This window comes from Vigna umbellata, chromosome 11 (genome assembly GCF_029865625.1).
Source record: "Vigna umbellata cultivar VRB3 chromosome 11, Vumbellata_1.0, whole genome shotgun sequence".
Taxonomy (NCBI): Eukaryota; Viridiplantae; Streptophyta; class Magnoliopsida; order Fabales; family Fabaceae; genus Vigna; species Vigna umbellata.
The window spans coordinates 11,013,541-11,034,707 of NC_142175.1; the positions used below are offsets into that span (position 1 = coordinate 11,013,541).

The 21,167-nt window shown below is 37.9% G+C and overlaps 1 protein-coding gene and 1 pseudogene across 1 annotated transcript; one reads left to right on the forward strand and one right to left on the reverse strand.

Moving 5' to 3' along the window:
- Positions 1 to 3,088: 3,088 nt before the first annotated feature.
- Positions 3,089 to 19,842, reverse strand: LOC124849011 (uncharacterized). The gene is made up of 6 exons (XM_088101572.1): positions 19,360 to 19,842; positions 18,612 to 18,719; positions 18,349 to 18,486; positions 18,179 to 18,239; positions 13,454 to 13,578; positions 3,089 to 3,446 (listed from the first exon to the last, which is right to left on the reverse strand). The coding sequence occupies exons 1-6, from the start codon at positions 19,759 to 19,761 to the stop codon at positions 3,390 to 3,392; spliced, it is 891 nt and encodes a 296-aa protein (XP_087957698.1). The 5' UTR covers positions 19,762 to 19,842; the 3' UTR covers positions 3,089 to 3,389.
- LOC148190969 (uncharacterized) lies at positions 15,727 to 17,645 on the forward strand (annotated as a pseudogene).
- Positions 19,843 to 21,167: the final 1,325 nt, after the last annotated feature.

Below are 21,167 nucleotides of genomic sequence, written 5' to 3' on the forward strand. Positions count from 1 at the left end.
CTTTTATTTATATATGATTTATGATGATGATGAGTTTATTATTGGTGATATGCATGGTATATGTGTTTGACGTAATTCCATGAATCTAGTGGATATATTCTATTGTAGTGTTTAGTAGTGTACACATTGACATAGGGATTGTGTATTGGGAGCTATCCTAACACTCTAATAATCATCAAATCTCAAGTAGAGAAGGGTGAGATATGTAGTGAAAGGAGCACGAAGTCCTAGTGTAGGGGCTTTACTTTGGCCTAAGACGAGAACGAAACCTTGTGTATGGTAAGGTGAAACTAATTGACAATGGTTTTGTAGAGCACTAGAGGCCAGCACAAGTGCATAACTCGCTAGTGTCCAATATCAATACATATATTTCGATGATCCATTCTAGTATGTATGATTGCATGTGTTAAGATTTGTTGATATGAATATTTATATGTCTTAATATCTTCATAAATATTGTATTGTAGTCCTTTTTGGTACTTTAGTTTACCCTTTCATCTTTGTTTGTTTGTCTTTCTTGTTTAAAATTATCACCTTAATGGTATGAGCAGATGAGGATGTTATGGTAGATTATGTATACGGTGAAAGTGGAGCTAAAGTTTAAAGTTAGACGGTTAGATTTTCTATCTTTATCCGTTTTTGAAAAAATAGTATTATGTTTTTGACTTAGTGTAATAATACTCTTACTAGTATATGATTCTTGTATATATGTATAATTGATGTTATAATTATATATAAGATAACTATAATAACATTTAGTACATATTTTTTGAAAATTATATATTATTTCAATCGCTTATATGTGATGTCTCTCATTAGTGCATAAATCACATTTTATGACGGTACAAAATTGACCTATTATGACGTAGTTGCTGGGGACATAGTTTTGGACGTTATAGTAGCTTTGCGCATTTTATGATGTAGCTAAAATTTACGTCATAATAGCTTGAACGTATTATGACGTAATTTCTGTAACTAGTCATAATATGCGTAATTTATTATGACAAATTTTTATTTATCAGTCATAATATGACGAAACATATTATGACGTAGATGTGTTTAAATGTTATAATATGTGGTGTATTATGACGTAGATATTTTTATCAATCATAATATGATGAATCTATTATGACTTACAATTTTTCACTTATCATAGTAAATGATTTTTAGAATATTATGACGTACATTGTTTAGTACGTCATAATATATGTTTTTAAAAAAAATTGATCATTACAATTGACATCCAATGAAATTATAATCATAATTCTGTATTATTATGTCATCCAATCAATTTATAATCAATATAACTTGATTAAATTTAATTGAACTAATAAAATAAAATTTATTTAAAACATTATAAATTGTTTAATAACATTTAATTCATTATTTATATATCAAACTGTAGATTAAATTTAAATATTATATTAATTTACATATACTACTATATTGTAACCAAATTTATGTGTACATTACACATGAATTAAGACTGACAACTGGACCATTTGACTTCACCTAATAATTTGTTCCAGGCGTAGTGTCAACAGGGTACGGTTGGGTGAGAAATGGTTACACCACCAAAATAGTAGAAACATTACGTAATTACAAATCTTCATTTTTCTAGATATCGAGATTGGCTTATTTAGGCACACACTTAAAGTCACCAATTTATCACCCTTTCTTTTTACTACAACCTTTATGGGTACCCCAACTTTGTCGCCTAATATTTCAATAACTTGTGATAATCAAGAATAAATTCAAGAGTCATATAAAATTCAAGTGCAATCCATTTATAGATTTTTTAATACTCAAGAATTCCCACACCAGAAGCACTAGTTACTCGTCCGCAATATCTTACACAATACACACGCTGTGACATTATATTCATCTCATTTTAAGTTCACACCAACTTATTCATTTAAACTAAACAAATAAGTTTAAAGTCAACCAACACTTTCATTACAGGACTCCCAACATACAAGAAACCAGTTCTGGTCAATAACAATATTAAAACAAAAATTTAAATAATTACATTATATATGTAGGGGTTTGTTAACTGGTTAAGGGAATTTTAATAATTTTCATTCTCAAAACTAAAAAAAAAAAACCCCAAATCCTTACTCACCTCTCTTATTCCTCTCAACCCTTTCTCTTTCATTTCTCTCACTCCAACATTTTATTTGCCATCCCTACTGTAGCCCAAATTGAAAAAATCAGAAACACTTGCCGTTAAACAATCTTACGAAAAAATGATTTTATAATGAGTTTTCATTTTATAAATGAATTGGTAATTGACCTGGAAAAAATCAGAAATACTCGTTAAACAATTTCTTAAAAAAAAATGATTTTATAAGTGAATTGTTAATTTTGAGTGAGAAAGTGGTCATATAGAGTAGTTGATTCCTCAGTTCAACACAAGGATAAGTGTTTGATGATTTCTGATTGAAGTATTTTTTTCTTTATATGTTATTTTTTCTTCTTGCTTAATGATTTTTTTGATAAATTTTTGATATATATATTGTGTGTGTGTGTTTTTTTTTCTCATTTTCTAATGTTATCCTTTCTAATATCAACACCTTCAATATCAACTAAATCAGTATATAATACTTACTTTTAAGAAACTCTTCCAAAAATTCTCAAGAGTCTTCATTAGCACAGAATTTTCTTCCAAGAAGATACACAGCATCAAGTAATTTGTAAACTTTGTATAATAAATGCTCTCAGTTTATGAAAAACAAATTTTAAAATCTTATTTCTCATTACTTTCTTAAAAGTCATAACTTCTACAAGTTAGATTGAAAATATTGCACAGTTGAACTGGTTAAACATCTTCTAAACAAATTCACATGAAAAAAATGATAAGAAAGTAGAATAAGCAACAATACTTGCTTCTCAATCGACCAGCATCATGTAAAAAAAATGAGAAACCAAACACAAAATACCAGTATATGCTATATGTGTAGGCACATGTATGTAGATTTTAGAAAAAACAGAGAAGAGAACAAGCATCTTCCTTATGCTAAAATGTAAGATACCAAAGTAGATATAAAAACAACAAAACAAAATAGTTATAAGAAAAACACTTCGGAGATTGAAAAGGTATCAAGTTAGAGACTGCTGAGGTAGATTTTACACCAAAAATAAGACTTAGTTCAAGAAAGTTGTATAGGATACAAAATGGGAAATCAACATAGTACAACAGAAATTATATAGTAGTGATAATGGGATATACAAGAAGGAATACTACATACATGTATTTGACAGTCCTTATGGTGATAGTAATTGCTCCGATCCCTCCAAGGTACCAAAAAGAGCACAAGGACTCAATGGTTGTGCATCTAGTCACCATGTAATATCTCTAATTCTAACACGTGGTTCTATCAAGATTTTCATCACTCTTTGATCATGTTGCAACGAACCATAATCTTCCGGAAATCATCCAGGCTTAGCTGCAACAAAGCCAGCTATGTTTTAGTATTTAATAATAATTCAAATAGTGTTAATAAATTGTTAGACAGTCTCTTCCACCATTTTTATATGAAGGAATAAAGTCACTAAAATTTTCATATTAATAAGATATAAAGAGACTGGGAAGTTATAAGAAAAAATATAAGTGAAAGAGATTAATGCTGATAAAAAAGGAAAAGAGATTAACCAACGGAGTGCTTGTAGTTAGAATAGCATATTTGGATAAGAATCATAATAATAAATCACATATAGTCAATATCTGTGATAGTATTCAAAAAATGGTAAAATATAAGACTACAAGGATGTGCAGTCTTTTAGGATTTCCTTACTAAACGTGTTCAAATTTCTTTTCAACATGTTAATTAGAGTAGTATAAGATTTGTAAAGGTTGAATTGCCTCCTAAATGATATTGACCAGAAACTGTTTTATGAACAAATTAATAGATTAGATTAAGTATATAATTGATTATATAAAGCTAAAACTTATATTTTTAAACAAGGTTTGGAAATAATCGATTATGACGAGGAATAATCAATTATCTCAGAACAGAGAGCATCTAATCCATTATATTTAATAATAATCGATTATCTATATAAAACTAGTTTAATATGGTTCGGATATAATCAATCATCATGAAGTATAATCGATTATTTCAAGTTTTTCCTAAAACATATCCTTTCCGAAATAATTGAGTAAATCTAGTTATTATAATTGATTAATATCAAACTGAAGTGCTTCCTGGGTTTATAAATAAGCAAATTAATTGATTATCTTTATTAATAATCGATTATTTCATTTAGTTAGTTCAAAATTTCTTTCATCAGATTTGTTTTCACATGCTTTTCATAGTTCGAGTCTTACTGTGAGAAAGTTTCCAGAGAATATTTTTGAAAAGTTCATCTTGAGAGACTGCTCATGAATCATAGGGAGATTGTTCAAGCTATAGGTTAATTCTTTGTGTAATCTGTTACAGCACAGGTGATACCCCTTTTGTGTTCCTCTTCTTGTAACTTCAATTTGTAAATTCGAGCAGCAATGTTTGGTGAGTAGGTAATTGAATGTTTTCATTATCTTGTAAATCTTCTTAAAGTGTATTTCAGGAGGTACTTTTTGTCTTGGTTTGCTTGCATTGTGTTTCTTATAATTAGATATTTTCAAGTGAAAAATCCAACCCAGGTTACCTTGATTAACTGAATGTAGATTGCAGGGAGAAGTGAGAGTGGTGCTCAGAAGTCGATGGGCATATTGAAAAGTTCAATACTAGAATTGAGAATTTTATTAGGTGGAAGGACTTGCTAAAGAGGAAACTCACGGTTACAGATTCAAGAAATACTTCTAGTGATAGTAATTGCTTTTTTAGTCATCATATATCAGTTGTGAACCAGAAAATGGAGGATAAATTTGTCACCAAGGAATCTCATAACCACTACTAAAAAGCTGCAAAGGATTGGGGTTGGCATGAGATTGTAACACTCACCAATATCTTTGAACAAGATTCATGTTTTCTTGTCCAAGACAATGTCATAGTCTCAGCTGAAGATTTTACTAAGCATGATTTTGAGTTGAGCAGCAATGGCTCTCCTTTGGATAATTTTGGAAAAAGAAGTTCATTTACATGGAAAGGTGAGAATTTCCTCACTTTGAAGGAAATAATGAAGACATGAAAAATGTTCTGTAAATTCTTTCAAGCTGGGGAAGTGAACCTGTTACGGTGTAATAATAAGGTTTGGAAAGTATATGAGAAGGAGAAGGAAGGTAGGAGGGAAGTGAGGCCGAACGGTATTGACCGTAAAGGCCGAAGGGTGGAAGGCGTGGAGAGGTCTAGCCAAATGGTGGAAGGTGGTGAAGAGCGGGAGTCGAACGGTAGGAGGCAGGAAGAAGCAAGCCGAACGGAGGAAGGCGAGGAGCAAGCAGACCGAACGGTGGAAGGCATGGAGAGATATGGATGAACGGTAGACGAGGGGGAACGACCAGGCCGAGTGGTAGACGAGGGGGAGCGTCCAGGCTGAGCGGTAGAAGAGGGAGAGCGAGTTGGCCGAACAGTAGACAAGGGGGAGCGACCAGGCGAAGCAAAGCCGATTGGTTGAAGAGTGACTATCCTAACTGGGACAACAGTTAGGATAGGCGGGAAATATTTAGAAATAATTATAGTAAATAAGAATATATCTTAGGGAAATATTTTATATTCATATTTTATTCTAGGGAAATAATTATAGTAAATAAGAATATATCTTAGGGAAATATTTTATATTCATATTTTATTCTAGGGAAATATTTTATTTAGGAAATAATTAGTATAAATAAAGGGAGAGTCTAGGGTTAAAGGTATGTTTTTGATTTGTGAGTTTTGTAAAGGAGGTTATGCTCTCAAGTAATTGACGCAGATCATGCTCCTAGTTATTGTTTGTTTTCTTTGATTCAGTTATTCTTATCAATAAAAGAGGTTTATTCATTAGTCTTATATTGTTCTTTGTCTGTGAGAGTGTGAGAGGTTGTATTTGGCTAGTTTACGTACTCAGGTACGTAACAATTGGTCCGACCTGCCAGATTGTTAGAGAGGAGAAAAGGCATGAGGAAGGAACCTGCCGGATAGTCAAGAGAGGAGAAAAAGTTGGAGAACATGGAACTATCCATGGGGGGATTGGAGACAAAGATGGCGGCAGTCCGCAAGGATTTGCACGAACTGCTGAGGATGATGGAAGGGCGAGCCCAACATCTAGATGGAAATTCGGATGGAAACCAAGGGTCTGTCAACGGGAGGACCGGCGAGAGGAAGGGGAAGGCGAGAGAGATGGTGGATGCCACGAGGAGCAACCAAATTGGAGGAAAAGGGTAGAGTTACCCGTTTATTACGGAGTTGATCTATTGAATTGGATCAATAGAGCTGATAAATTTTTTGAACTACAAGGGGTGTCGGAGGAAGAGAAGGTGCACCTAGCCTACATCAGTATGGAGAAAAAGGCCGGATTCTGGTTCAGATTTTGGAAGGGGAAAGCCAAGAATTGTTCTTGGAAAGGTTTAAAGGAGGCGATGGTAATCCGATTCGTAGAAAGAAACATGGGGTCAGTCTTCGAAAGACTTGCGGCCAGTAAGCAGTCGGGGACCGTGGAAGAATACGTCCAAACTTCGAACGGGAAAGGACTTCCAGAATCGAACGCGAAAGGACTGCCAGAACTTAATGGTAGCAGACTTCTGGATCTGAACGTGATAGAACGGGCGAAACCTAAAGAGAGAGGACTTACCGAGCCGAACGGGAAGGGACGGTTGGAACCGAACGGTAGTGGACTGACAGATTCGAACGTGAGAGAACAGCCAAAACCGAACGTGAGAAAACTGCCGGAACCGATTGGGCTAGTACTGGAAGGAAGAATGGAGGCTTTGGAAGAAAGGGCAGATGGAAGAATCAATACCCTGGAGAGAACAATGGATTCTGTAAGAAGGTGGGCCAGCAAAAAATAACAGGGGGTTTGCAATTTTTGATACACCAGTTGAAGGGAGAGAGGGACGTGAAGTACTAAAAGACATCAAAGTCCAATTCCTCAAGGCTTATGATTCTGGAAAAGTGGTGACCAGAATGTTGGACGAAGAATGGAAGACATTGGAGGAGGTTTTACCACCACCCAAACCTCCAGACCTCAATTGGAGGGCAACAGCCAGTAAGTACCCTTCATATGGTAACACGATGATGAAAATAAGCCAGGAGATCAAGTTTCACATTTCCAACCTTGAGGACAAGGTTGTTTTACAGCGGGGTGTAATGTTACGGTATAAGGTACGGGGTAATAATAAGGTTTAGAAAGTATATGAGAAGGAGAAGGAAGGTAGGAGGGAAGTGAGGCCGAACGGTATTGACCGTAAAAGCCGAACGGTAGCCGAACGGTGGAAGGCGTGGAGAGGTCTAGCCGAATGGTGGAAGGTGGTGAAGAGCGGGAGTTGAACGATAGGAGGCAGGGGGAAGCAAGCCGAACGGAGGAAGGCGAGGAGCAAGCAGACCGAACGGTGGAAGGCATGGAGAGATATGGTCGAACGGTAGACAAGGGGGAACGACCAGGCCGAGCGGTAGACGAGGGGGAGCGTCCAGGCTGAGCGGTAGAAGAGGGGGAGCGACCAGGCGAAGCAAAGCCGATCGGTTGAAGAGTGACTATCCTAACTGGGACAATAGTTAGGATAGACGGAAAATATTTAGAAATAATTATAGTAAATAAGAATATATCTTAGGGAAATATTTTATATTCATATTTTATTCAAGGGAAATAATTATAGTAAATAAGAATATATCTTAGGAAAATATTTTATATTCAAATTTTATTCTAGGGAAAGATTTTATTCTAGGGAAATATTTTATTTAGGAAATAATTAGTATAAATAAAGGGAGTCTAGGGTTAAAGGGATGCTTTTGAATATTGAGTTTTGTAAAGGAGGTTATGCTCCAGAATAATTGACGGAGGTTATGCTCCCAATTATTGTTTGTTTTCTTTAATTCAGTTATTCTTATCAATAAAAGAGGTTTATTCATTCATCTTCTATTGTTCTTTGTCTGAGAGTGTGAGAGGTTGTATTTGGCTAGTTTACGTACTCAGGTACGTAAGAGAACCTCAAATTGGTGTATACATTTGACATTATATGTATTTATTTAGAGAGTGGCCAAGCTGTTGGCGATGTTCCAGATAAAGATGTTTGGGTGAGAGATATAAGATGGTTGTGGTAAATCAAAAGGACTCCGCCAAGACCGTGTGGAAAGAATTGGCTATATGCACAAAAACGTGGAATAATTCTGTTTTGCAGTTCATGAAGGTTGTTAGATGTTAAGATGTGTGTTTCTGTTAAATGGGCTCAGCCCATTCTGTATTAAGGGCATTGGCCCATATCTTACATTATAAATAAACTACCCTATGTGTATGCAAAAGACACAAGGGATATTTTCTCCCAATCTTCTCTAATTCTCACATGGTATCTAGAGCATAGGATTAGTTCCAGCCAACTCCACGGTCTCCAGCACACATCACCGCTGTTGTCGCCACTATTGCCGTTGTGGCTGCCGCCACCATCGTCGGAGTTCCAGACTCGACCGACGACCACACCATTGGAATCGTCTCGGCCGGGCGACCACCGTGGTACAAAGATCGTGGCGAACGGTCATGATCAGAACCGTCATGATCGCCTCCTCGTCCTCTTTCTGAATCTGTGGTCGTTGCATCAATTGGAGCACTTTGGATTTTTAGGGTTTCTCCCTCTCCATGGCGTCTTCCTCGTCTACAAACACCTGTGTTGGTGGCTGATCTTCTGATCCCTCAATATACACCAATTATGTGAATGTACACTTGTCCATTGACAAGTTAGATGGCACAAATTATGCAACATGGGTGTCCGACATCAAACTTTGGTTGAAGAGTCAGGGGTACTTAGATCACCTTACTCAAAATGTGACTACTGCTACCACAGATGACACTTCTCGCTGGATGAAAATTGATGCTCAGTTATGCATTGTTATAAAGTCCACCATTCACTCCTCACTGAAACAAATGTTTCGATCATATGAAACAAATGTTTCGATCATATGAAACATGTTCAAAAGTATGGGCACAAGCGAAGTATACACAAATGACACTCAGCGTCTTTATGGTGTTTGTCAGGACCTATTAACTGTTATTGGTCCGCGCAATCATGGTCCCATGGCAGAGTATTTGGGTAAAATTCATGCTCTTCTTCATGATTTAAATCTACTTGTTCTGCTCTTTTGCGTATACCGAGCAAACCAGTCACTGAGACATCTCCTCATACTGATGATTCCTCAGTTATGGCTGCCCAACGTGATGATCGAAGTCGGTCTTGCAAGTAAAGGACGTCTAATATGTGACCACTGTGGCAAGTTAGGCCACAAAGTTGATAGATGTTATGCGCTTCATGGGCGTCCTCCTCGACCTGTAGCAATGGCTAATTCTGATCCACCTCCCCGATCACCGTCTGAGACCATCATACTTCATCGAATACCGTAGAAAAACCTACAATCTTTAACGAATTTCTCAGATGGTATGAGGATCGTCAGCACTCTAGTTCCACTACATCTGCATCTATTGCACATACAGGTACACCTTTTGTTGGTCTGACTCACTTTCACTCCCTCGAACCTTGGGTCCTTGACTTAGGTGCCACCGATCATATCACTGGTAACAAGTCCTTGTTTTCTTCCTTGTCATGTCCGGATAATTTACCCTCGGTAACAATGGATGATGGGTCTAGAGTCTCATCTCATGGTGTTGGTACTGTTCATATTTTTCCGTCCATATCCATTGATCATGTACTTTTGTGTCCTTGGGTCTCCCTTCAACTTATTGTCCATAAGTCGTCTAACTCGTACCCTTAATTGTGTTATTTCATTTACTAAAGATTTCGTTTGGTTGTAGGACCGGAGTTCGAAACATATGATTGGCACAGGATGTGAGTCTCATGGCCTATACCATCTCCGTCGTTCTCCACATGTTGGCGTAATCATGGAGTCACCATCCCTTCTTCATGCTCAGTTAGGTCATCCTAGTCTTGCCAAACTGCAACAACTTGTCCCGAGGTTGTCAAAATTATCAAGTTTGTCGTGTGAGTCTTGTCATTTAGGAAAGGATACTCGTAGTTCCTTTCCTCGTAGTGTCTCACAAATGTGTCTTCTTAGGATTTCCAAGGTCACAAAAGGGCTATAAGTGTTTTTTCCCTTCCCTTAATCGTCATTTTATCTCTCCTGATGTCACTTTTGATGAATCTTCTTTTTACTTTTCACATCTATCTTCTAGTTCTGTACCTCCACCAGCTATTGTTGATATTCCTATTTTTTTTGATCCTCCTGGTGATACTCCACCCATTTTGTCTCCTTCTTTAGACTCTCATTCACCACAGGATCGTCCTTCACCACCACCCCTTCAGGTTTATAATCACCACAATTGTCTCCCTCATAACTCACTTTCAGTGCCGCCTCCTGTGTCTCCTCCGGCTCCAGCAAATGAGTCTGACCTGCCTATTGCCCTCCGTAAAGGTATACGCTCTACTCGTAACCCTTCCCCCCATTATACTGTACTTAGTTACCACAGATTATCTCCATTTTTTTACACATCTCTCTCCTCCATTTCTTCTGTGTCAATTCCCAAGTCTGTGGGTGATGCCTTAACTGATCCTGGCTGGCGTCAAGCTATGCTAGATGAATTAAGTGCTTTACAGAAAAGTGGAACTTGGGAGCTTGTCCAATTACCATCTGGAAAGTCTGTTGTTGGTTGCAGGTAGGTGTATGCTATCAAAGTTGGCCCTGATGGCACAATTGATCGTCTGAAAGCTCGACTGATTGCCAAAGGCTACACACAGATTTTTGGTTTGGATTATGGTAATACTTTTTCTCCAGTGGCAAAAATGACCTTTCTTCGCCTATTCATTGCCATGGCCGCTCTTCGACAATGGCCTCTTTACCAACTTGATGTCAAAAATGCTTTCCCTAATGGTGATTTGCATGAAGAAATTTATATGGAGCAACCGCCTGGCTTTGTTGCTCAGGGGGAGTCATCTGGATTGGTATGTCGTCTTCGCAAATCCTTATATGGCCTAAAACAATCTCCTCGGGCCTGGCTTGGTAAATTCAGCTGTGTTGTTCAACAATTTGGTATGTCTCGCAGTGAAGCGGATCATTCAGTGTTCTATCGCCACTCAAGTGTTGGATGTATCTACTTAATAGTGTATGTCGATGATATTGTTCTCACAGGAAGCGACTATCTTGGCATCTCCCAGATGAAACAACATCTTTCTCATCATTTTCAAACCAAAGATCTTGGCAAACTCCGGTACTTTTTGGGTATTGAAGTAGCACAATCCAACACCGGTATTGTCATATCTTAGAGGAAGTATGCATTAGACATCTTGGAGGAAACATGGTTAATGAACTCTAAATCTGTTGAGACACCTATGGATCCTAACATCAAACTCCTACCAAATCAGGGGGAGCCTTTCTCAGATCCTGAACGGTACAGAAGATTAGTTGGTAAATTAAACTATCGTACTGTTACACGTCCTGACATTTCCTTCACAGTTAGCGTGGTGAGTCAATTCCTAAACTCCCCATGTGAAGACCATTCGGATGCAGTTGTTCGCATACTGAAGTATATTAAAGGATCACCTAGAAAAGGTTTGCTATATGGTCCTAACAACGATAAAAAAATCGTTTGCTATTCAGATGCTGATTGGGCTGGTTCCCTTTCTGATAGGAGGTCTACTTCTGGATATTGTGTCTCTATTGGTGGCAACCTGATATCTTGGAAAAGTAAGAAGCAAAGTGTTGTGGCAAGGTCCAGCGCAGAAGCAGAATATAGAGCTATGGCATCAGCTAATTGCGAGCTTGTGTGGCTTAAACAATTACTTAATGAATTGAAATTTGGAGATGTCACTCACATGACACTTATATGTGATAATCAAGTTGCTCTCCATATTAGCTCTAACCTTGTCTTCAATGAGAGAACCAAGCACATTGAAGTTGATTGTCATTTTATTCGAGAAAAAATCATATCCGGAGATATCAAGACTGAGTTCGTTAACTCAAACAACCAGTTGGCAGACATATTCACTAAGTCGTTACGAGGACCTAGAATTGATTATCTTTGTAACAAGCTTGGAACATATGATTTATATGCTCCAGCTTGAGGGGGAGTGTTAGATGTTAAGATGTGTGTTTCTATTAATTGGGCTTAGCCCATTTTGTATTAAGGGCATTGGCCCATATCTTACATTATAAATAAACTACCCTATGTGTATGCAAAAGACACAAGGGATATTTTCTCCCAATCTTCTTTATTTCTCACAAAGGTGTCTGATGCATTAGAAGCAGACACAAGAGTTCTGGTAGGAGAAATATGGGATTGTTGTGCACGGTTTGAGTATTCCGATTTAGAGGTTTCAACATCAGAGGATGATCAAGTTGTTTTGAGAAATATTCTTTCCAGGCTGGATTCCATATAACATATGGAGATAATCCTTCTCAACCACAAGTTACTTTGAGGGAAAAACTTATGATGGATGTTGGTGCAATGGCAGGGGTTCTTACTGATCTTCAGGTCTATCATGACGATCCTACAAAAGTGAAGTGTTTGCTTCCACCTACCAAGCTGTTTGGGAGACGTGATGGGAAGAAGGCCACCAAAGCTGATGAATCTTCCCCAAGTTTGATGAATTTGCTGATGGGAGATGAAGTCTTGCAACAAGTGTTAATCCAAGGGCAGAAAGGAAGCCTTGAGGCAACCATGTGGGAATTTATTGCAACAATTAAGGACCAGTTTCTAGACTTCAACCTTGAGGACAAGGTTGTTTCTGCAGCTGTGCATAATGATAGGATATGTAATGTGTATGTTAGGAGGAAACATATTAAAAAGTAGTTGTTAGTTGAGTTGTTAGGTTGAGTGAGACTTTCTATATATAGTTGGAGGTTCTTTGTATGCAGGGACATTTTTGGATGTTTGGAGAACTGTTGACAGGATCATTGCCATCCTGCGTGAAGGAAACATTGTCCCTTGGATGCATTCATGCTGTACTTGTTGCCTAGAATCAATAATACGATATCTATTCAGTGAGTTTAGGTGTTTGCGGTGGTTTTCCTGGTTTCCTCTATCTAGAAACCTAACATAATCAAACTAGTCTACAAATTTCTTTAGTGGTTCTTTTAAAATCTCTTCTTGTTCATCTTCAATTTCTAGTGTTGTTGAAGTCCATTAATCATTGCATTCAATTATGTTTTATATCAAAAGTTTTTAATGCAAAAGTTTTTCTTTCTTTGAAATTATAAAGAATTTTTCTATCAATCAATTCAATTATGTTAATTGTGATTTTAGCCATTCTTTGTTTTACAAGATTTAGTGATTACCAATCAAAATTCAGATTGAAAGTTATAAAGCCTTGTGATTATTCAATGTTCTTGATCTCCAGCCAAAATAACATAACAAAATCAGTGAAAGAACTTGTGTTCCTTACCTTTCCATCTCCATCACTATCGAAGCAGCGGATCATATCAACTAACTCTTTGTCTGTCCATAAAAAATCATGCGCAGTAGCTGCCTTTTGTATATCCCTTACATTTAAAGTTCCTTTTCCAGCTTCTGCATGCCACCAAACAACTTCCCTAGTCAATAAGTATGTGGTTGAAATAAAAGAAGCAAAGAAATAGATGCGAAAAAAGCTTCTTTGTTCACCGGTACATTAACAAAATTCACAAAAACCTGAAATAAATAATGGCTAAAACTATGTATATTGTGTTTACTTAAAATGAAAAGGGGAGAATATTGGATCAAATTTACCTCACTACCCGCAAAACAGAATTTTAAAACTATCTATACTGATGCTAAATCTTTCATACTTCAAACACCACATATGCAAGAAGTTACACACTGAGATAATAGTCCCATAAAATCAAATTAATAGTGCAAACAAAGGGAGTCATACAGATAGCTTATAAAACAACAATCAATTACAGCATTATATGAGCAAGAATGTGGCTTCTCGGACCATTACATCAACTTAGTAAAAGTAATAGTTATTTTTTTCTAAATGTCCAAGAAGTTGAAAGTGACTCTTACAAAATAAATTTTAAACCTAACTTATCCTTACAAAACTACTTAAGAAGATGAAATTTGCACTCATTTATATATTATATAATTTGATCAAATATCTAGTTGATGACATTTCCAACACACTATCAAGACAAAAAGTGTGCATCTAGTGCGAAGGAGTAGAAATTTGAGGGTGATTTGATTGAAACTCAATAATGCGTGACACAATAGGTTTAACAAACCTTGTTAGTTAGGATAAACTTTGATACCATCTTAGAAAATGAACTTCTACGTCTAATTCAATCTTACAAAACTGGCTTGTAGAATGAGGTCAACAATGATTTATATACTATAGTTTGAATATATCTCAGGTCGATATATGATCTTCATCAATAATAATAATAAAAAATTGTTTCCCATTTAATTAAAGCGATCAGAATGGCTTGGCTTACACATAATTATGATCATCTCAACAAGTGCAATTTTTAATATGGGCATGATATAAAACATACAATTTGTTAGGTTTCTTTTTTCAAGAAGCCGAACAACACTCCTCAACTCTCAAGCACACACAAAATGACACAAAACAGTATGTATATTATTGATGTATGAGTGAAACAAAGTACAAAAAATCAGCCCCCCAAGGAAGCCTCTCTCCCTCCACTAGAACAAATATCGAGTCTATACCCAAATGTACAAAAATGACTCATACCGCCTGTACAGCACACACACACTATTTATAAAATCTCCCTTCCCCTTCCCACTAACTAACCAACTGTCAAACAACTCTTCATTCCTAACCGCCCTCTCATTTCCTCTTCCTTCTATCCTAAACCCATTATATCTTATTACCTTATATCCTATCACAATTCCTCTTTGATGAATAATAGATCTCATATATAATAAGCATGTGATAGGGGAATAAAAGTATATGAGGGAAAATAAAGGCGGGAAGCAGAGAGTTTCTGTTAGAAATTAGTTAGAGGGAAAGGGGAGTATAAATAAGGAAGTTAGTTGTAAAGGGCGGGGGCATTCAATTTGTATTTTGTGAGTTTACTGGAACTTAGTCTAGTGGAGGGAGATCGGGCTTCCTTAGGGGTGTTTACACTACATTTGTACTCTTGATTTCATTGAATAAGAAGAGGTTATTCAGAGGAGTGGGTCTATTCTGTGTGTATTTTTCGGGTTACTGACTTCTTGATTAAAGAAGTCCATCAATATTGGTCCGACCTGCCGGATCTAGATTGAAGGAGAGACGAGATGGAGAACAGGGTGAGTGCATTAGAGGGTAGATTCGATGCCATGGAAGCGACGTTGGAGGAAATTCGAGCGGAGATGAGGGGAATGGCTTGAAACGTGAATCGTGACCGAGGGAGAAGAGGGAACCAGGTGAGGAGTTCTGAAGGCAGTCATTCTGTTAATGGAGGTCGTATAGGTAGGGATACAAAGGAGGATGAATCCGAGGAAGAACGCGACGTTCAAAAGAGTTGGATGAAGAGAGTAGAATTACCCACTTTCGAAGGGATCGATCCGACGGGATGGATCGCTAGGGCAGAGATGTTCTTCGAATTACAAAATGTGACAGAAAGGAAGAAGATGAAGCTAGTGTACATTTGTATGGAAGGGGGAGTGAATTATTGGTTTCGCTTTTGGCGGAAGAAGGTTAAGAATCCTACCTGGGCGACATTGACGGAGGCGATGGTCAGGAGGTTTGGAGGTAGACATCGGGGAACAATCTTTGACGGAGGAACAACTTCTTGGTGCGATAGAGAGGAGCGGTGGAAGAATATGTACAGGAGTTCGAAGTCCTGGTGGCTCAGGCAGCGGGCATGACGGAGGAACAACTTCTTGGGTATTTCTTCGCTGGATTACAAGAAGGACTGAGGGATCTCGTTAGACCTTACGATCCACGCGATTTGTTAACCACGATGGAAAGGGCACGGGACATGGAGCAATCAGGATTAGTGGCGAGGATGTCTGGCAGTGGTGGGGCAATGAAAGGAGGATCGACGTGGGGGAAGTATGCGGCCAACGCGGGCACGGTAGCGTGAACGGAGACCTATTGTGGGTCATCGGAGGGGCAAGGGAGTAGTGGCGGAGGTCTCAGTCCAAAGAAAGAAGTGACGACCAGGATCGTCAGTTCAAAGGTAGAAAGCAATACAGGCAAAGGCAACCCGAGTCGCGGAGTGCGAACTCTACCATATTCGGAATATCTCAAGAGGCGAGAGGAGGGCCGCTGTTTTCACTGTGGGGGTCCTTATAGCCCCGGGCATCGTTGCGCGGAGAGGAGTTTTAAGATGATGATTATGGAGGCAGATGACGACGACAAAGAAGCGGTGGAGGCAGAAGAGGAGGCGGAACAACGGTGCATGGAATTGTCGGTGTATTCAGCTAAGGGAATAACACAATCCAACACCATGAAATTGTCGGGTTGGATTCGAGATCGGAGGATTGTCGTGCTAATAGACAGTGGGGCGAGCCACAACTTCATCTCGACGAGGCTAGTGGAGGAGTTGGGTTTAGAGAGGGAGGAGACGCCACCATATCGCGTTTGCCTGGGGGACGGCCAGAGAAAGGAAACGCAGGACCACTGCATGGGGATTTCTTTAACACTGGAGGGAGCGGAGATTAAAGAGGAATTTTATCTCTTTGAACTGGGGGAAGTCGATGTCGTGATGGGAGTAGAGTGGCTGGCCAAGTTGGGGCAAATTAAGGTGGATTGGAAGCAAATGAACATGAAATATGGGCCAACAGAAACAGAGGTAGTGATAAGGGGTGATAGCAAATCTATGATGAAAGTCATCACTCCCGAGGAGGCGTTGCAGAAGGAGACAAGGATTGAGACTTTGGCGGTGGTGTGGGGTCTGCATCAATTTGAAACAGCAGCGGAAAACCCAGGGGCAGAAGGATTAACCCCCATGCAAGAGGAGAATCTAGAGAAGATTTTGGGGGAGTTTGAGAAGGTGTTTGAGGTGCCACAAGGACTTCCTCCTGTCAGAAGAGTGGACCACCAGATAACCATTAAAGAAGGCACTGAACAAGTGAACGTGAGACCCTATAAGTATCCCCACTTATTGAAGGCTGAAATAGAGAAGCAGGTCCAGGAGATGTTGGGCTTGGGCATTATTAGGCCCACTAACAACCCATTTTCCAGTAAAGCTATTGTTTTTAGTGAAGATAGAGTGGTAGGTTGTGGTGGGTATGTCAAAACAGTGAAGAAAGGGGAAGAATTGTTGAGGCCTAGGGTTAAAGCAGTGTTGTCAGGAAGTGACCTAGCTGTGGTCTGGGTGTCCAGGGGTGCATCCACTAGGGCTGTTACAAGTCCATTTTTTGAAATTACTAAGGTTATAAAACCTGCAGATCTAGCTTCTAGCATTGGCCACAAAGGAATTTCCAGGTTGCTTGCAGAATCTTCATTAACTGGCCATCTTATATTACTCACAGTGGTGAAAGGCAAAGATGGTAGGAAAGAAACTTCAGGACTGGAAGCAATGCAGACAGTTTCAGAAGCAAAGTGTAATACTTGGGTTCCACAAGGTAAGAGGTCTAGGGGAATCTTGGAAAAGGAGCAGTTCTTATTAATGGAACAGAAGGAGTCAATAATTCTCTCATATTGACCACCACCCAAGCCTCCAGACCGGAATTGGAGGACACTAGTTACTGGGCTCTCTTCATATGATAACACGATGATGAAGAGGAATCATGAGATCAAGCTTCACTGTTCCAAACTTGAGGACAAGATTGTTGAGATGGAGGGGGGTATTGATAGGGGAATAAAAGTATATGTGAGGAAAAATAAAGGCGGGAAGCAGAGAGTTTCTGTTAGAAATTAGTTAGAGGGAAAGGGGAGTATAAATAAGGAAGTTAGTTGTAAAGGGCGAGGGCATTCAATTTGTATTTTGTGAGTTGACTGGAACTTAGTCCAGTGGAGGGAGATCGGGCTTCCTTAGGGGTGTTTACACTACATTTGTACTCTTGATTTCATTGAATAAGAAGAGGTTATTCAGAGGAGTGGGTCTGGTGTATTTTTCGGGTTACTGACTTCTTGATTAAAGAAGTCCATCAGCATGGCTTTCCCAATTGATCTCTAACCGTTATTCTTGGTCATTAGTATACAAAAAATAACAGCTTACAGATATTATCAAATTACCATCAAGCTGGAAGAAGTGTACAATGAGCTCATCCTCTGTTAGTTGCAGCCGACTTGCAAACTGTTCATGTTAAAACAGTTAAAGAGCAAAAATCAAAAGAAGATTTAATACAAACAAAGTAATTATAGACAAGGAAAAAGATAATTTGAATAGTGAATTCAATACAAACCGATTTTTTGTTCTTCTTTCTTCCTTTATCTTCTTGAGTTTGATTGTTTCCCTTTTTCTCGGTCTTCTTAAGCTTGAATACATTCTGGTCAGGTAAATATGAACCTTCGGCAGAGTTTTGCAAGGAAAGAGCAATTGCCTATTATTCACACACATCATAAAGTTAAGATGCTTCTATTCATAGCATTATGCAACACAGCATCATAGCAACATGATCAAGATGTAAATCAAACAAAACCAGCACAATGTAAACATTAAAACTACCTGCCTCAAAGCTTCATCATCATCATCATCATAATCAATGTACTCTGAATTACCAACATCCTTCTTCCCAGAGACTCCGGCTTTCTTTTCCAAACCTTTGTTCTTCACCTGAAGATGGTATTAGGCAAAAGAATTGAAATTGTAAAGGTCAAAATAATTTTCAAATTAGAAGACAAGGGTCTAGCACAATAAGTCAATAACTACTAAAACCCACAATGCGAAAAACCTTTTCGTTCATATCAAACCATTCAATGGCAACATCAAAATACCAAAAAAAATCTTTTTAAACAAAAACAACTCAGTTTTGCAAAGGAATAAACTAGGGGGAAAAAAATCCCAATAACCAAATTTCACTCATTGGGATACATTTTTTGTTAATGACCAAATTATAAGAAATCACTACATTATCAAGTTCTCGTCTATAATTTAATGAGCTCTTCTATGTATTTGGCAGTTTCAAATAACTATTAACCAATAGTAGAGAATGTGTTAGAATCATGTATTACTAGCACTCCTATTGTAATCATCAAAGAATACATTCTCATAGTGCCAACTGCCAACTTGTGTTGCTGCTCCAATGGTTACACAACTTATTCGCAACATGTAAATTTGCCTTAATGTTTAAACTTAATAGAAAATTGACACATTCCTAAAACACACTCACTTCTACAACTACACTCTAGAATAACTTAACAAAATAATATCTGAAAAACAGCATTTATATATATAAAAAAAAATGAAGACCCACCTTCCTTTTCCGTGACCCAGAAGAATTTTTAGTTGCAAAGTCTTCATCTTTACGGTCTTCATCATGTTCACTTGAAGAACTTGAACCGGGTCCTCCCTCGTCTTCGGGTAAATACTCTTCATCATCGTCTTCTTTAACCTTCTTCTCTTTTCCCTTCTTAGCGGTCCGAAGATGAGAACTTTTCAAGGAGAGAGCCATTTTGGGCAAGCCCAGAGCCTCCAACCTGGCTCTGTTCTCTGCGATTCTCGACAGCCTCTGTTTCTCGTATTCCGTCACACCCTTCTTCCCATTATCCATCGCGTGCGCCTCCTCGGACTCTGACCCAGAAACCGAAGCGTTGTCGGATTCGGAATCAGAGGTTCCGCGCTTCGCCATTTCAGATTGTTCTGTGATTTTTGCCATGCTCGTTCCATTCAGTTCCACCACCACTGTGTGAACGAAGAGTACCCATGCGTTTTGCTTTGGGCCTCTTTGGACAAGTGATCACCGGGCTGTTTCTTACCGCACCTCCCTTCTTTCTTACTGTACTCCCATAAAATTCAAATTTCATTTTACCCTTTTTCACCATCCGGAGCTTCCTCCGCCACTTGAGAACCGTGGGACTCCACTCTGTTCGAACTCTGGAAGTGGTGGCGGGGACTCGGTCGGCAGTCTCGCGGACTCGGCCGGTGGCGAGCGACTCGCAAAGCTTTCTCCGTATAATGGTATAATCCTCATAATATTTCTGGATTCAAAAGAACCTAATGGTGAACCAGGCCTGAACTAAAAACATGGACTCGGATTTAAGACAATGGGCCTCTTCTGTTTTCACCCGAATTTTTATTTTTATTTTTTCTTTTCAAAAATACTCGTGATGGAGACCTAAATAAATTCTCTTTATATACATTTACAACTAAAATTTGTTTTTGCTTTTTATGGAAGATGTACTCTTTAACACAAGATGAACATTTTTTATGTGAAAAATCCAAAATGGGAATGTGCTTTTGTTGTGTTAAAAAAATTGATACGCAATGGACATACATTTTTAGTGTGTATTGTTTTAAGAGACAATGAAAATCGAAATTTGTTTTCAATCTTAAGGGAGAGTAAAATAGTAATTTGCTAATTTGTGGTAGAAGTGAGAGTTGAAAAGGCAAAAATTGTGGATGAGAATAGCATCATAGAACGTTGTAAAAGCCCAACTTTAGAGGGTAAACCCATTGCATAATTGGAAAGGAAGGAACTGAATATTTTAACACGTGTAAATAAATTAATTTCAAACATTAATTATTTAGTTTTTTAAAAGCCGTCTAAGATAAGTAAAATGTTATTTTAAAATAAATTATAACAATATTCAAAGTAACGATATTCGAACCACTGTTATCATTGTTTGTATTTTATGTATTGGAGTTTTATTGGGACAAGTGTGAGTCTTGAAATAAGAAAGAAAAATAGAATATAGGTGAAAATTTATTAACTCATTCTTTTAAAGGTATTAGATCGAGAGTGGTGATAATTTTATGTAGTAAAATTTCATTTCGATAAATCTAAGAAAGTTTTTTTTAGGTTTAATATGTTGGTCTTTATTTTTGTGACGTTTAAATTGTTAACGATATAATAATCAGGTCAGTCATTAGGAATGAGTTGTCACACAATAATACTCACAGTGGCTGACTTGCATAATCATCTCGCCACATCATCATCATATTCCTCATATCAAAAATCCTATTTTTTTTAGGTTTTTATGATTTAATGGAAAACAATATGGGAGTTTTGTTCCTTGCAGATGGTTTTGCATCAACAATGGAGGTTGAACAAGTTCAATGGTG

Coding starts and splice junctions, on each gene's coding strand:
- LOC124849011 (XM_088101572.1), bottom strand. CDS start 19,761: ATGGCAAAAATCACAGAACAATCTGAAATGGCGAAGCGCGGAACCTCT. Junction 18,720..19,359: donor CTGGGTCACGGAAAAGGAAG/GTGGGTCTTCAT, acceptor TACCATCTTCAG/GTGAAGAACAAAGGTTTGGA. Junction 18,240..18,348: donor GAAAGAAGAACAAAAAATCG/GTTTGTATTGAA, acceptor TAACATGAACAG/TTTGCAAGTCGGCTGCAACT.